Genomic DNA, 14,573 nt, shown 5'->3' with positions numbered 1-14,573 from the left:
TTGACATTTTCAATAAAACACAAAACTTCATGTGAAGATGATAAAACAGAATTCAAATGGTACGGTTTATCTACAGAAGTACATTATTCCCAGAATCCCCCACTATGGAGTCGAGCATGCGTATTCCAGTGAAAAAGATTAAGGTAGTTGCTAGCGCTCCAGAGCGCTAGCAATAAGGCACAGGGTATTTCTAGCATAGTCAACAAAACCAGGGCAGACTTTTCCAATTTGAGTGTTTACCACATACTGCCTGATAAAGCCAATTGACTTTTTTATATTTATAAAAAAAACTGATACTGTTTTAGGATTTCAAAATGAAATTAAGGTTGCTCTATACACAACTTTTTGATGACGCAGTACGCAAAAAAGTTAATCTGGAAGCATGTGATTCCAGTATTGGCAGATTTAAACTGAGGTGAATTGAATGGGGACCGCTTTTTTTAAAAATTTGTTAAATGGATAGATTTAATTCTATAACTGAAAAATTCATTATTTACATTGGGACACCTCCATGTTGTGTTGTATTAATAATCGAAATAAACAATAAAATCAAGTATTATAAATAGTTTCTTTCCTATCATTGTCATAATACAGTGTAGCCCAGTGGGTTAGAGGGTTCATTACAGACCTGTAAGTCATGAGTTCGAATCCCCCTTCCAAAATTTCTAAAACATATTTTTTGGTTAAATATTGTGAAAGAAAATTCTAAACCAGTGAAAGTATTTCATTATAATGTACTTTAATCCGCATTAATTAAAGAAATTAGACATCAAATCAAATGATTATAATAACCATTTAATTTGATGGGTAATTTTTAATAATTATCATATTGTATATGTATTAATTTAGCTTTAGGTAAAATGAATTTAGTCCAAACTAAACTTTGTAAAACTACTATTATCAGAAAAATTAAAACTTACAAATAAACTTTCTGCACTCCAAGATCCATTTTTTTTTATAAAAAGAAATTAGACAGCAAATCAAACTGCCTTGACAAAGTTTCTTTTTTATGTTTTTGATGGGTAAACCTAACTCGCCACAAAACATAATAAATGTACTGTTAAAAGATACTGTACAACCATTGAAAAATAAAGCTGGAACTGTAAAATTGGAAGACATGATGTGCCATTGGTTGATTACATTGTGGTGTGAAATATTATCAGTTTTGATTTCTTTTTCTGTCCAAATATTTTAGAATTGTTAATAATAACATGGTAACTTATAGTGTGAACAAATGGCTTCAATTCCTTTGATGAATGTTCGGAAAACAGAGATACATAGGCATAGACAGTAGTTGTCTAGTGCCAGTTTGTAGTCACTCTCAATGTCTACTGCGCAAGAAAAACACCACATAGCCTCCTCGAAAAGGGACAGCTCCATCATGGCGTAGCCCAGGACTGAGTAAAAGATGGGGATGTCTCGCTCCAGAACTTCTTTCTGAAGGCCGATGAGAGCCCGCATGGCAGGCTCGCACTGGTGCAGAGCCTTATGAGATAGGATGAGGAGGTATCGGGCCAAAACCGTGGGGGACAGGACCACCTCCTCTTGACAGTCCACTTCGTCTTGGAGACAGTCGGGGAGGGTAACTTTTTCCAGACCCCCATAAGTGATGTCTGAGATCTCATTGACTCCTTCAATGTTCAGAGCATCTTCTAAGTACATGACTGCATCATCGTAGTTTCCCTGACTGTATAGAAAGTTTGCATACTTCACACAGACACTCGGATTGAGGTCTAGCTGCATGGCATCCTGGAAATGTTGTTCTGTGGTCAGAATCATTTCCAGCTCTCTGTCGATTTCTTCACAGAGACAGGCTTTCACATAACACATTGTGGCCAGGTTTCCAAGTGTGGCACACATTTCTTTACCCAAGTGTCCGTCATGAATTTCTCGATATACTTCCAAGCTCTCGTTGAAAGAATCAATAGCACCATCCACATCTCCGGCTGTAGAGTGCATCTGGCCTAGCTGTGTCAGTGTGTGTATGAGGTCCTCCTTTATATCATTCCCCATGTCTTCCTGCATGTCATGTGCCTGCTCCAAATAGTGGACAGCATTCTGGTACTGCTGCATGCTTATGTGGGCCTCAGCAGACTTACTGACCAGTTGATTGTGCATTGTCATGTTGTCACCGATGGCATTCGGGTCAAACACTTCATCAAAGGAGACCTGACTTTCACACTCCCCATATTCCAGAGCCTCATTGTAGAACTGTAGGGCTGTTTTGTAGTCATACTGTGCAAAGTAACAATCGCCTAACACTTGGAGAACTCGCATGAATTGTCTTCTTTCCCTCATTTTGCAGGCCATCATTAGAGTTCTAGCAACAGTTAAGTATTTCACAGCCTTCTGTTGCAAGTTCAGAATGTTGTAGGAATTTCCCATCACATAGAGTATTTGACACACTAACCAGAATTTCCTCTTTGGTAAAGTTGGAAGTTTCTCTCCATGAATGCTGCAGAAGATCTCGAAACCCTGATAACACATAGTGACACATTTGTGATAGTTTTTCATTTTATAGTAAGTAATTCCCATCATTGACAGAAGAAGAGCATGAAGAAAAGTACTGGTCAGTCCATATGCATATTTAATCAAGTGAAGGGCCAGGTCAAAAGTGGACACTGCTCTTGGATACATGTGCAGCATAAAACTACAGACACCCACCATGCACATAACGTGAGCATGCTCGATCACATTTTCACGTCCAAGTGTGCTTGATGAGTGGAAAAGAGAAAGTGATTTTTCGTAACACTCGAGTGCTCTGTCATAGTCCTTCTGCATAAAATAACAATCTCCGAGCCTCATGGTAGATTTTGCCACCACGTCCTTTTGTTTTTCATTTTCATATGCATCAAGAAGAGTAAGAGCCTCCTTGTAACAGTGGATGGCCTCTTCAATGTTTTGTTCCTCCTCCACTGTTCGGGGGTTGGTAGCATCAGATTTCCCAGAACTTGTGCTGGAGCTCATATTTTCGTCAGAGAGATCCTTTTCGAAAAACTCACAGATAGCTGCAATTGCATCCTCATACACGCCATCATCATTGTTCTTGCCTACACTGTACCCATTGCCTAATTCCAGCAAAGCTACTGCAATCTCAAAGTTGGATGCATCATCTTGAAGATCCCTGTATGTTTTTAGTGCTGTGTTTAGGTATTCTAAGCCCTCCGATGTTTTGCCCTGTTTGGATTTGATTGTTCCTAGGAATTTACTGATGTTGGCACCAAATCTCAGCATTCCTGCAGTGCCATCATGAATCTCCTCCACAATACTCAACACCTGTTCAAACAAGACCTCTGCTTTGTCATACTCTCCCTCAGTCAGCATTTTCTCTGCTAATCTGGCATATGATTTGGCTATAGTATGTTTGATGCTATTCTCATGTAAAGGTGAAATGATTTCTTTCTCTTTTCCATCATTTTCATGCTCCTTTGCTTTTGACACTGTCCTATTTTCGAGTTTTTCAATGTCATTATTTTGATTTTGAGATGCCACTTGCACAACACTTGTGAATTTACAATTTTTGCGGTCATTTAAGAAGAAATCCCAGCCATTACTTCCCATGTCACACTCAGCAACAGCTAAAGCGAAAGACTGCTCAGTGATAGGGGAGTCCTCTTGTTCTGATTCCATTTCATCGATTCCCTGGAGGTCACTGTGGTCCCAGTCCAGCGACCCTGCTGAGTCAGACACCACACTCTCCATGTCATCATCGCATCGAAGACTATCAACTCGAGATCGTTTCTTAAAGAGTTTGTTATAAATATCTCCCAAATTCTTTGTCTGCATGCGGTCACTGCAGTATCTGTAGAACTTGGACAACCAGTCTAATCCTACACTAATATCATCCACACTCTCCTTCTTCTCTTTGTTCAGCGATGAGGAGTATTTGTAATTGAGACCAGGGTTAACATAAAACTGATGACTAGAGGCCAGTGGGAATAGTCCCAGCCTGTTTGGCATTGTGGGGGTGTTGGGTAGAGAGAAGGAGCGATAGGGATCCATGAACTTCCTGCCCTCGTGTTTCAAACAGTTGTAAAGTGCACGGTTAAAGCTGTCCTCCAGTGGCTTGCACTTTGTGATGATAGTCTGGTGATACTCCTGGAACCATTCTACATCTTGATTGTCTTGAGAAGCCTCCTTCTCAGAATCGCAGATGTCCACCGTGTATTGTAACAGCGCAATAGCATGCATGACCAACCACTGCCACTCCATCTGATTGGAACGACACATGCGACTTCGCCGTACACAGATGTCGGATAGGTTAGACAGACACTGAACTAAGATGCGGGTGTTTTCCTCAGGTTTCTCCTGCATCCTCTGGTAAAGCTGCAGAAGTTGTTTTTCTGCATCGTCCAAGCGGGATGTGTGTAGCATCTCTAGAGCTGAGGTGAGCATACTGTTGAGGGTTGGGGATGCATCATTGCTCATGTCTTCTACCTGAAAAATTAATTCATAATTTATTTTTAGGTCACCTGAGTAAACTCATATATTTGTTAAAAACTAAATGCATGATTATCATGTCCATGAAGCCCTCTACCAATATTGTGAAATTCATGACCCCAGTGTCAGGGGTTTGGGCTCTAGGGTGGGGCAAATATGGCCATATAGTAAAAATGTATTAAATCTTTAAAAATGTTCTTCTTTACTCCCACACATGTGTGCAAAAAACTGAATACATGGTTATGATGTCCACTAACTCCTCTACCAAAATTGTGAAATTCATGGCCCCTGGGTCAGGGGTTCAGGACATTTGGGGGGGGGGGCAATATAGTGTTAATGCATATAATGTTTAAAAACTATGCAAAAATCATGCATGGAAGTAACGAAGAAAATTTTTATATTACTATTTTTTTACTGTATGAAAAACTGACTTCATAGCTATGTTTACCAGGAAGTTCTCTACTAAAATTTTAAATTTCATGTCCCCTGGAGTATGGGTTTTGACTCTAGGGCAGGGCCAAAATGGATGTATAGGTGTTAATGCATATAATGTTTAAAAATTATCTTTTTTACTCCCACACACCTGAAAGGAAAACTGAATTCATGATTTTGTAGACCAAAATTTTCACCAAAATTATAGGTTTCATAGTTCTTTTTGAAAGATTTCAGGCAGGGGGGTGGTCGTCATTACAGATTTATAATTTTTCTACTCCAGAATGAAAACTATTTAAATGCATATATGAGACTCCTATACAAGACTGTGTATGGGTTATATGCTACTCAGGTGACCGTTAAGGCCAATTGGCCTCTTGTTAGAATATATTGTGAGAATAAAGAAAATGAAATTGACAGCCACTACTAATACAAGATAATTCAAATATCAGAAATAAGTAAAATTTAAAAACAATGATTTCTAATGCAGTGTATTGGATGATTTTGGTTCATTAAAAATTATTGTTTTCTTTTTTATGTTTTCCTTTCAAAAGAAAGGAGTCTCAGGGCAACTACATTATTGCAGCTAGTTATAACACTATAAATTTATAAATAACAATAGATAATCCCAATGCTAAAATAATCCATTTTGGGGAACAAAACTATATTTAGACTAATTACCACTATAGCCTTTTTACTGAGTAATCCTTCTTCCAGGAGTTCCTTGGGGGACCGGGTACCAGGCAAGGACGAACCTGGCCGACCAATCAGAGTCAGCTTGGGCAGAACCAGAGGTGACGAGGACATTTGAAATGCTTTGGGACTCTTGATTGTGGCATCTGAAAGTAAATAAAAGGTTATACTTCAATCGTCATATAAAAGTGTGCAGAAAGTGTCTTTATAGTCTTGGGGAGGGTATTTTTTTTCACCATAACAATTTAAGATCAATTCTATGTAAGAATCAAAATTCGGTGGCCACGCATAGTCACAGATTTTCTTCATACTTGACAGTTTGATAGACTTTGGTGAGTAAAAAAGCCATTTGTTTGTTGCTATGTGGTCCCGTTGCCATGGTAACCAAGGGTAAAGAGTAAAAATGCTTTTAATGCTTATTTTAGAACATATTGTGAGTAATGTGCAGAACTTGGGGTTTCCAGGGTAGAATATATTATTAAAAATAGTTGTCATTTTTCAAAAGAAAGAAAAAAATTCATGGAGAAACGCATATTTTTAGAGCATTTCCATAGTTACTAAACAGAAATTTTAAAATCTGTTTTCTTCATTGAATTTGAATAAAAAGTGCAAATCTTGGATTTTTTAGTAAACACTATTATGATTGTGAAATTAAGAATTTAAATATAACTTTTGCTGTGGTACCAAGCTTAAAAATAAGGAAAATTATAATATTTTTAGGCATCTTTCAATGGATATTATTCACTTATAATGAATGAATATATAAAATCAAATGGTGAGAAAAAATAAAGTATATCTTTAACTTTAATGATATTAGAAAAAAATCTGAAATTTTCTAAAAAAAATAACTGCCGTTGCTATTAACTTTTCAAAAAGTATGTTTCTGTGTGATTTTTTAAGCAACTTAATTTTCCATAGCAACAACACTTCTCTGTTGCATACCAAAGCTTTTTGTGGTATATAATGAAAATTTAGATATATTTTTACAAGTTCCAACTAAAACAATTGCAAAAAAATTTCAAAGTCAGGAATTAAAGCATATCAAAATCATTTTCAATTTCTCAGTTTTTCCTATTTGTTGGCCTTTTTGCCATAGCAACGGATGTCAATTTTCATAATAAAATATATATAGCATGGAATTTGATATGGATGTAAAAATTTTACAGTTTCCCATTTTGGCTTATTAAAAAACCGCAAAAAACTGATTTCAAAATTTGTAACGGTTTCCATAGTAATTTTTTAAAAGTATTGGTTTCTCCATCAATTTTCTAATACATTTGTAGTTAAATAATTGAAAATAGGACAAAGGCTGTTTTATGTCTTTGATAGTTTTCATTAGTGGGCAAAACCTTCTAATAATTGGCTTCAAAGTAGGTAAGTTTTGCAATTTTTCATCTTTAGCCTCGATAACTATAGCAACGGTTACCCCTAGCAACCAACTATTAATGGTTTTTTGCGTTTTACACCTAGGTGTGTCCATGTATGAAATATAAGGAAAATTGGTGACTGTGCGTGGCCAGACCCTTTTATAAATCTTTGATTCTTACAAAGAATTGATCTCAAATACGATCATGATTATTTGATGAAATCATATTTTCAGCAGAAAGGTTTGTGGAACTTTTTTTTTCATGGATTGGAGAAAATTTAATAAAACAGTTCATGATTATATCTCATTTCCTGAATGAATGAGCTTTCAAATAGCAAATATTCATGAAAAGTAAGATGACACACTGATAATATACTAGTACCAGTGGTTACATAATTGCATGTTTTGCGTTAGGATGTACGACTTTTGTTATCTGGTCTCTGCAGAATTTGCATTTTTAATGCAATTTGAAATACAGATAACCATCCTCTGCATGAGTCATTCCATGATACAATCGTGTAAATGCAGTTAAACACCGAACAAACACTTCCCAATCAATGATGGCTGGATTCTGGAAGATGTGTTAAGGAATGGCCAGCCCAAGGTACAGTTCATTGATCTTGCTGTTGTAATAACCAAGCTTTGTCATTAATCGCAATACAGTTTGTGTGTCAGTCTGGCTGAAAATCTTATTCCTAATAAATAGATCCTCGATTTAAAAAAAAAAACCGAAGAAAGTGAATAAATTTTGTAAGTGATTTTGTAATTTTGTTTTGTAACTATTTTAATAATTAAGTTAATTTATCTAACCGTTTTAGTGATATTCAGGAATAACTGATAAATTTTGAAATATAAATATGTTTTAAATTTAATTTGAACTTCATATTTCCGTACATTTACTCTATACACAGATAAACAACTTTACATAATCCGGAAGAACCCTGATAAGACCTATTTCTCTAACATTATCATCACAACCATATCAGGACTTAGAATCAAGGATTTAATGTACCAGTTAATATATTTGATAAACCCAAGATGACATAATACGCACTGCCAACATTTCCTACCTTGGTCCTTGGGTTTTGCGCTGGACAACCTTAGAATATTGGAGGACACCATGACATCTGATTAATTCACACAAATGACATTTTAGTATCCATTAACAAAATACATGTATATAAGAGCTGGACTTGACACAAATAGTCGGATGAACATATGAGGTCACTGTCCAAATCTAACAAGGCTTCTTGTTCCTTTTGTTTCCTGTTTATTGATTTCTGCTATTGCTGCAGCTTAGCAGAATAGCTGAATTGATTTTTTCCCTCCATCCAGCTAGATTTTTTGCTGACATTTCTTGATCTGAGTTTTTTTCTTATTCCAAAGATTATAAGTTATGAATAAGAAGATCAAACGAATTTATGAAGGGGAAGACAATTCAGTATAAAAAATATGAAAATAAATTCAATACAACAGTAACTTTTTCAAAGCCATATTTAGGTATGTTCATTCTGAAATGTAGCTGCCTCGTCATATCCTGCATGAATCACAAGAGAAAACATTTTGTTGTTGAAATATATACCATTATATTTGTCTGCATTGGGCAGGAATCTTCATTAGTTGATAAGTATTGAGAGTATAAATGCCATTATTGATACTAATAACTTGGAACCTAGCTTGTCTTTTTTCAAAATGAAATATATGAACATGCATTTACTGCACATACTACTTGCTGTTAAGGCTACATGTGTATTCTATTACCATATTAGGAGATAAGTTTTACAGGAAACAAAAACTGTTGCTATTAAACTGTATGGCAATGCACATAATAGAAATTGATATATACTCTGAAACTGAATATATATCTGTCAATGTATGTGTGTGTTAGGCAATGTAATTATATACAGAAGCAAATCTCACTGTAATAACCAGTCATAAATACTCCTCCTCAATGAACATATAAAAGGATTTACGTTAATTCTGCAAGTATTTATTTTCGTAATTGATCCCAATTTAAAGTATTAAAATAATAAAATAATGTCATTATAAATAAATCTTTTTCCTCAGTTAAACAGATTTTTAGACTTTAAAGGATATGAACCTGGGCCAAAAATGTTGTGTAATGACCAGGTGGTTTCTGGCCCCCTGTGGCTAGGGAGGTGTCCCATGTTGTGTATTCATTAATAGTCATTTAAGTATGGCCAGAGAGGACACATAAATAACCCCTTCCCCACACTGAGTGTGACACAGGATGTTACAGGTCAAACAGTTCAGTACTCGCTGCATTAACGTACACATACATGTAGTTGCACTCCCCTATTACTCTGTTCACTTGCAAATTTAAAATAGTGGATTGTTGAAGCTTTGTTTAATGCTCATATAATGTGTCTCTTTCATTACATTACACACAGTAAAGTAGTGCATAGTACCTATAGCCTCTTAAAAGTAACCATAATGACTTTCAAAACTTTACATTTTATTGATGTCAATATTAATACATACTTTTAATTGTTAGTTGTTATAAAAAAAAGATTGGATTTATTGAATTTCCAGGTGCATTTTGAAACTGTCATAAATAAGACAAAATGGTATTTCTCAAGCACTTGCCAATGAAGGTTACCAATAAAAGTACTAGTATATGTACTTTCACTCTCCGACCAAGCATTACTTCTAAATAGTACATTCTTTTTCCCTAAGGTCCCTTGAACTAAGTTCTTCAAATGGTTTCTCCTACTGTAACAGAATTTACTGATGAGATGTTTTACTGACATAGGGTGGTCTATATATGTTGTAACATACCTGCTTCTTTGTTGGATTTTTTCTCTGGAGAGGACTTCTTCTCCTTGATAAACTTGTTCTTCCCTGTGATCATCTTCAGGAAGATGAGGCCTCTACTGACCTCCTTCTTCTTCCTAGCTTTAGAGACTTCCTTATTAAACAATTCCTTCACATTGAAAGGCAGCGTCTTCTTTTTCGGGGTCTTTAAAGGAATAAATTCAAACTTAGTTTTGTTGGTGGAGGGGTGTAAGTAAGTGAATACTTTGATGAGGTCCTCCTTCTCTGTACTACAGAGGGGACTAGCAGAACTGTCTAGTTCATTCTGGGAAAATAGCTCCTCATTTGGATTGATTAATGTTTTCAGTAATTTCCATATCATGTCATTGTCAAAGTCTGAAGCATTTGGTAAAGTAATGGTCTCTCTTTTGTTCATGCTGTGTATTATGTCATAGAGCTTTTTTCGGTGATTTACAAGGTTGCCCTGATCTTGACCTTTGACATACTTTTTCACTGTGGCCCGAAGTCGTTTCTTGTTTAAAATACAGGGACAAGTTTTTGTACTCTTTCGCCAAGGCACAACCATCATACATGGAGATTTGCAATGGAGTTTCTCCTTTGGTGGTGTACAGGGAATTAATTTTGTTTTTGAATCAGTTTTATCAATTGAAATCACACATCTATTTTCCCCATAATGAGACTGATCCTCATCCAAACCAGTTGTTTCAGTCTGGACTGAAGACCGGTTTTCAACCAAGTCTAGGTTGATAACAGTTTTGTATTGTTGAGTACCCATGTCTTCCTTATTATTTCCATCCTCTTCAGTTTCCTTTGGGAAGACCTTATTGAGTTTGAGACTAGAACTCAACTCCTCATCTACCTCCGTTTCATCGCTGTTGCCATGTGTAGAAGGAAATCTCTGGAATGTGTCCCAGGTTGTGTAGTCCTCACCTGAGGAGTCATGAGCATCCTCATACACTGAGTCCTCACTAGTGCAGCCACTCAAATAGTTGTCAGACAGTCTCTCCAAACTTTGACCACCCTCTTCCATATCTGTGTCAGACCCATCAAGAAAGATGGCCTCTTTTCTGTCATCTGTAGTGAATTCATCACAGATCTCTGCTGCCACAGTGGCTATTGGTTGGAACACTTCTTCAGAGTCATTGATAACTTCATTCCTCATTATCTCTTCAACTTCATAGTCACCATCTGTTGTCACTGAGTCTGTCTTTATACAGGACTTCAGCTTGAGATTTTTCAGTAGAAGATCATGCTTAAAGACACTAAATTCACTCTCTCCTTTTTTAGCATCTAGGTCAACTGCAGGTGGTTTTTCTGAATCATTGTCTGTGATTTCTGAAGTACATAGCTCCAGTGGAACCATTTCAAAACTCTCTTCCTCCTCAGTTTCAAAGGAATTTTCCATAGATCGAAATTTACTGGTACCAGAGGAATCTTGCTCAGACACATCCTCTGAAGAATTGGAACTACCCAGTTTGGTTTCCTGGGTGCCATGGTTATTGTCTTGCAGAATGAGACAATCTGAGCCAGTGCCCTTGCTCTCAGTCTCAGGGTTCAGTACAATAATACAAATGTTGTTATGATCCGGAATAGTTTCAGGATCAGGAGAAGTGTGAGGATCTGTCTTATCACCAAGTTCTGGAATCCCTTCGTTGGAGTTGTCTACAGTATATACGTCATTGATATTTTCTGAAAAAACTTCTTCATTTGTGACAGTTTTAAGCCTTTCAGAATTGACAAATTCTAGGGACGCTGCATGTGAAAAATTTTGGCAAATATTTGTGGTGTCTTTTGACAAGTTCTGCTCTGAATGTTGAATTGTGTTGCATTCAAGGGACATTATTTCACAAGAATCATTTGAATGTTGTTCTATTTTGGAGCATATTATGTCAGAGGATTCAATTTCTTCTTGTTTTTGTTTTTGGGTTTCATGGTGTTTTCCAGTACTGAGGGCCACACTTGAGCAGCCAGTACCTACATCTGGAGTCTGAGCAATGATTGATGGATCATTTTCAGTGGACACAGTGGGGATACTTATATTTTTGAACTGGTTCTCAGTCAGTAATGTTTCATGAGGAATTTCTTCATCCAAGTTAGTTTCTAGATATTCACTTTGATTTTCTGTGGGTTTTTCTTCTTCAATGCTTTCTAAAGTTTGGACCTCCCATGTAACCAATGACTGAGATTCTAGATTTGTTGTTTCTGTTGGGTCATTTATAACTAGTGTGTTACATATTAATTGTTCACCTGCACAAATTTGATCATCAGGACATTTGTGTGAAATATATGACTCTGGTGGTTTTGTAAATGCTGAAGTTTCTAAACTAGCTTTTAATGATAAGTTCTTGGAATCAGATTCCTTTTGAGGTTTACCTTTTAAGACGCAACATTCTGTATCGCCCTTATCTCTAAAATCATTACTTTTTTCCTTGATGGATTCAAAATCTCCAGTGTTTTTATCACTATATTTTTCTGTTGCCCCCAATTTATCTGATAATTCATTTAGAAGTTTATCCTCTGCTTTGGTTGTTTTTATGCTTGGAGTTTTCTCCTCAGAAAACGTGTACTGATCCTCAAGACTTGGTTCATTTTCATTATTTGTTGAGAGTAATGTGCTCTGTTCTGTAGAAGGTCTCACTTCTCCCGCTTCCATAAGTGTACTTAAGATTTCATACGTATTTATAGCTTCTTCAATTTTGTTCACCTTACCCTCCTCTAACACCTTATTTTCACTTTCTGGCACTCTCTCAAAACATGTGTCATTAGAGGCCAATGAAAAAGAGTCATCTTTTTGAGCAAATGTTTGAGGGCAAGCAGGCTTCACCAAATACTTGTCTTGGTTGTTGCCGTCTGCTTGAAACATGTCTTCATCACTGTGTACAAGAGGAACATTTTGCAGAAGGTCATCAAGATCATCATCACCGTCATTTTCATCATCATCAAACTTTTGCATACAGAATGTTGTAACTTGAATGTTACCCCCATCATCTTCATCTGATGCATTAAATGGATCAAAATTATCTTCTTCATGAGTGTCAGGTTCACAAGTTTCATCCCCTGCTGCAGGGGTCACTTCTTCATTGTTAATGGCCTCATTTGTATTAATTTTGACATCAACATTAGGTTCTAAGCTTGTATATGCATTCCCATGTACACTAACTTGTGTTGATAATGTTTCATTTTTGTGGACTGTTTCTGATTCTCTTAAATCTTCTGTGTTATTATTTGTTTCAGCTTGGACATTAGGTTGATGGTCATTATTTTTATGAAGCCTTGCTTCATGACTTGCCACTAAATGTTTTTCATTTTCACTGACTACATTTGTGTCTAAAATGTTCACCCCTGTTACAGATTCACATTTTGCCAAACCATACTCCTGTTTATTTTTGGTTAAATCATTATCAGGCTCTATAGTACACGACTTTTCACCTTGAACACATACATTTTCTATTGAATTTTCTTTTGCAATATCCATGCAATATCCATGACTATTGATTTCTTGATTTTTCAAGATTCCATCTGAATTAGTTCTCTTGTGTATCGTCCTTTTGCTTAGGATTGGGGACTTTGTAGGAAACTGATATTTGACATCTTCAGTGTCCGGACTTTTCTGTAATTCTAGATTTTTCTGCTTGATTTTCTGTTTTCTGTTGGCTCTCGCCACTAGATAGTCTTTTGCAGACACATTTTCCATGGAGCCAGATCTCTTCAACTCCATGGGGGGTGGGGAGGGAGCTAGGACATTGGGTCGGATCTCTATCACAATATTTTCTGATGAATCTTTTCTTTGCATAGTCTTTAAAACCTCTTTTGGGTCATTTTCTTTTTCAGTAGGATCACTTTGTGTCTGAATAGAATCACAACAAGCCTGGATTCTATCTTCAATCACAGAGTCCTTCTCATTGATCATTTGACCTGTTGAGAGGTCAATTGTAAAGTAGTCCTCCCTGTATTCTTCCTCCTCACTGGGCTCTTCTTCAGAACACAATTTTTCTGCACAAGCTGCCATTTTTTTTATTATTAACTTGCTAATTCACCTTTCCATATGAAACATTAGCCAAAGTTTCATACGAAAAAGTTTTTCTTTTGAATAAAATCCAGTGTGACAGACTGCATATTATGTGAAGATTGCGTTACAAATATGCACTATTTTTTCAAGTTTCTTCAAATATTTTTTTCCTTCTCAAATGATCAAATCAAAGACTTTATGACATGGTTGTAACTGGAACACAAACACACCGATCAAATAAATCCAGATTCCCTATTTTGACACCACGAATTAACCATTCATTTTATCCAAATCAGTCACGACTAGGCAATGCTCATTATGTTATTTCTATTAATCCGTTAAAAAGGCTCCTTCATGTATAAACATTAAATCTCAGGTAGAGGAAGAAAAAAAAAACGAAACCAAGGAGTAGAAAGTTGGGTAGGTGGTAGGCTTATCACACAGTGTAGAAAAACACTGACCATATCCCTTCACACATAGTTTGCTAATAAGTAAATCCACGACAAACGGTTGCCCTTAGCCAACACTTTAATTGCGTCCATTCTTTATTTGTTGACAAATTCGTTCTTCTTGTTAGATGACTCCATGAGTCCTTCCCCATCCCTTTGGGCCATGTTGTCTTGATCTGGATTGCTTACTTCAACACAAATTTTATGTATCCTTTGGTCAACTTTATGACTTTCTCCTTTGACAAATAGCCAAACTAGTTTAAATCAGGGAGAGAGTGAAAGAGAAAAAAAAAGGATTTGTGTATTACCAAATCCTTCAATGAGAGTAAATATATTCTTGGATTAAAAGTTTACCTGTGTACTCCATGTATAAATTACCTGCAATTGT

At 36.2% G+C, this 14,573-nt stretch overlaps 1 protein-coding gene and 1 long non-coding RNA gene across 2 annotated transcripts in view; one reads left to right on the top strand and one right to left on the bottom strand.

The window, feature by feature from the left end:
* Nucleotides 1-990: 990 nt before the first annotated feature.
* LOC105346344 (uncharacterized) lies at nt 991-14,486 on the bottom strand. The gene is made up of 3 exons (XM_011454875.4): nt 9,731-14,486; nt 5,554-5,711; nt 991-4,437 (listed from the first exon to the last, which is right to left on the bottom strand). Exons 1-3 carry the CDS (start codon nt 13,734-13,736, stop codon nt 1,201-1,203), a joined length of 7,401 nt encoding a protein of 2,466 aa, XP_011453177.3. The 5' UTR covers nt 13,737-14,486; the 3' UTR covers nt 991-1,200.
* LOC105346345 (uncharacterized) overlaps nt 7,315-14,573 on the top strand; it is a 28,574-nt gene continuing 21,315 nt past the window's right edge. Inside the window, exon 1 of the long non-coding RNA XR_010714560.1 lies at nt 7,315-7,535. This is a non-coding gene — a long non-coding RNA (uncharacterized lncRNA). The remainder of the gene's footprint in view (nt 7,536-14,573) is intronic.

Source organism: Magallana gigas, chromosome 6 (genome assembly GCF_963853765.1).
Source record: "Magallana gigas chromosome 6, xbMagGiga1.1, whole genome shotgun sequence".
Lineage (NCBI taxonomy): Eukaryota > Metazoa > Mollusca > Bivalvia > Ostreida > Ostreidae > Magallana > Magallana gigas.
The sequence above is the reverse complement of the archived record's forward strand: the minus strand, read 5'-3'. Positions and strand labels throughout refer to the sequence as shown.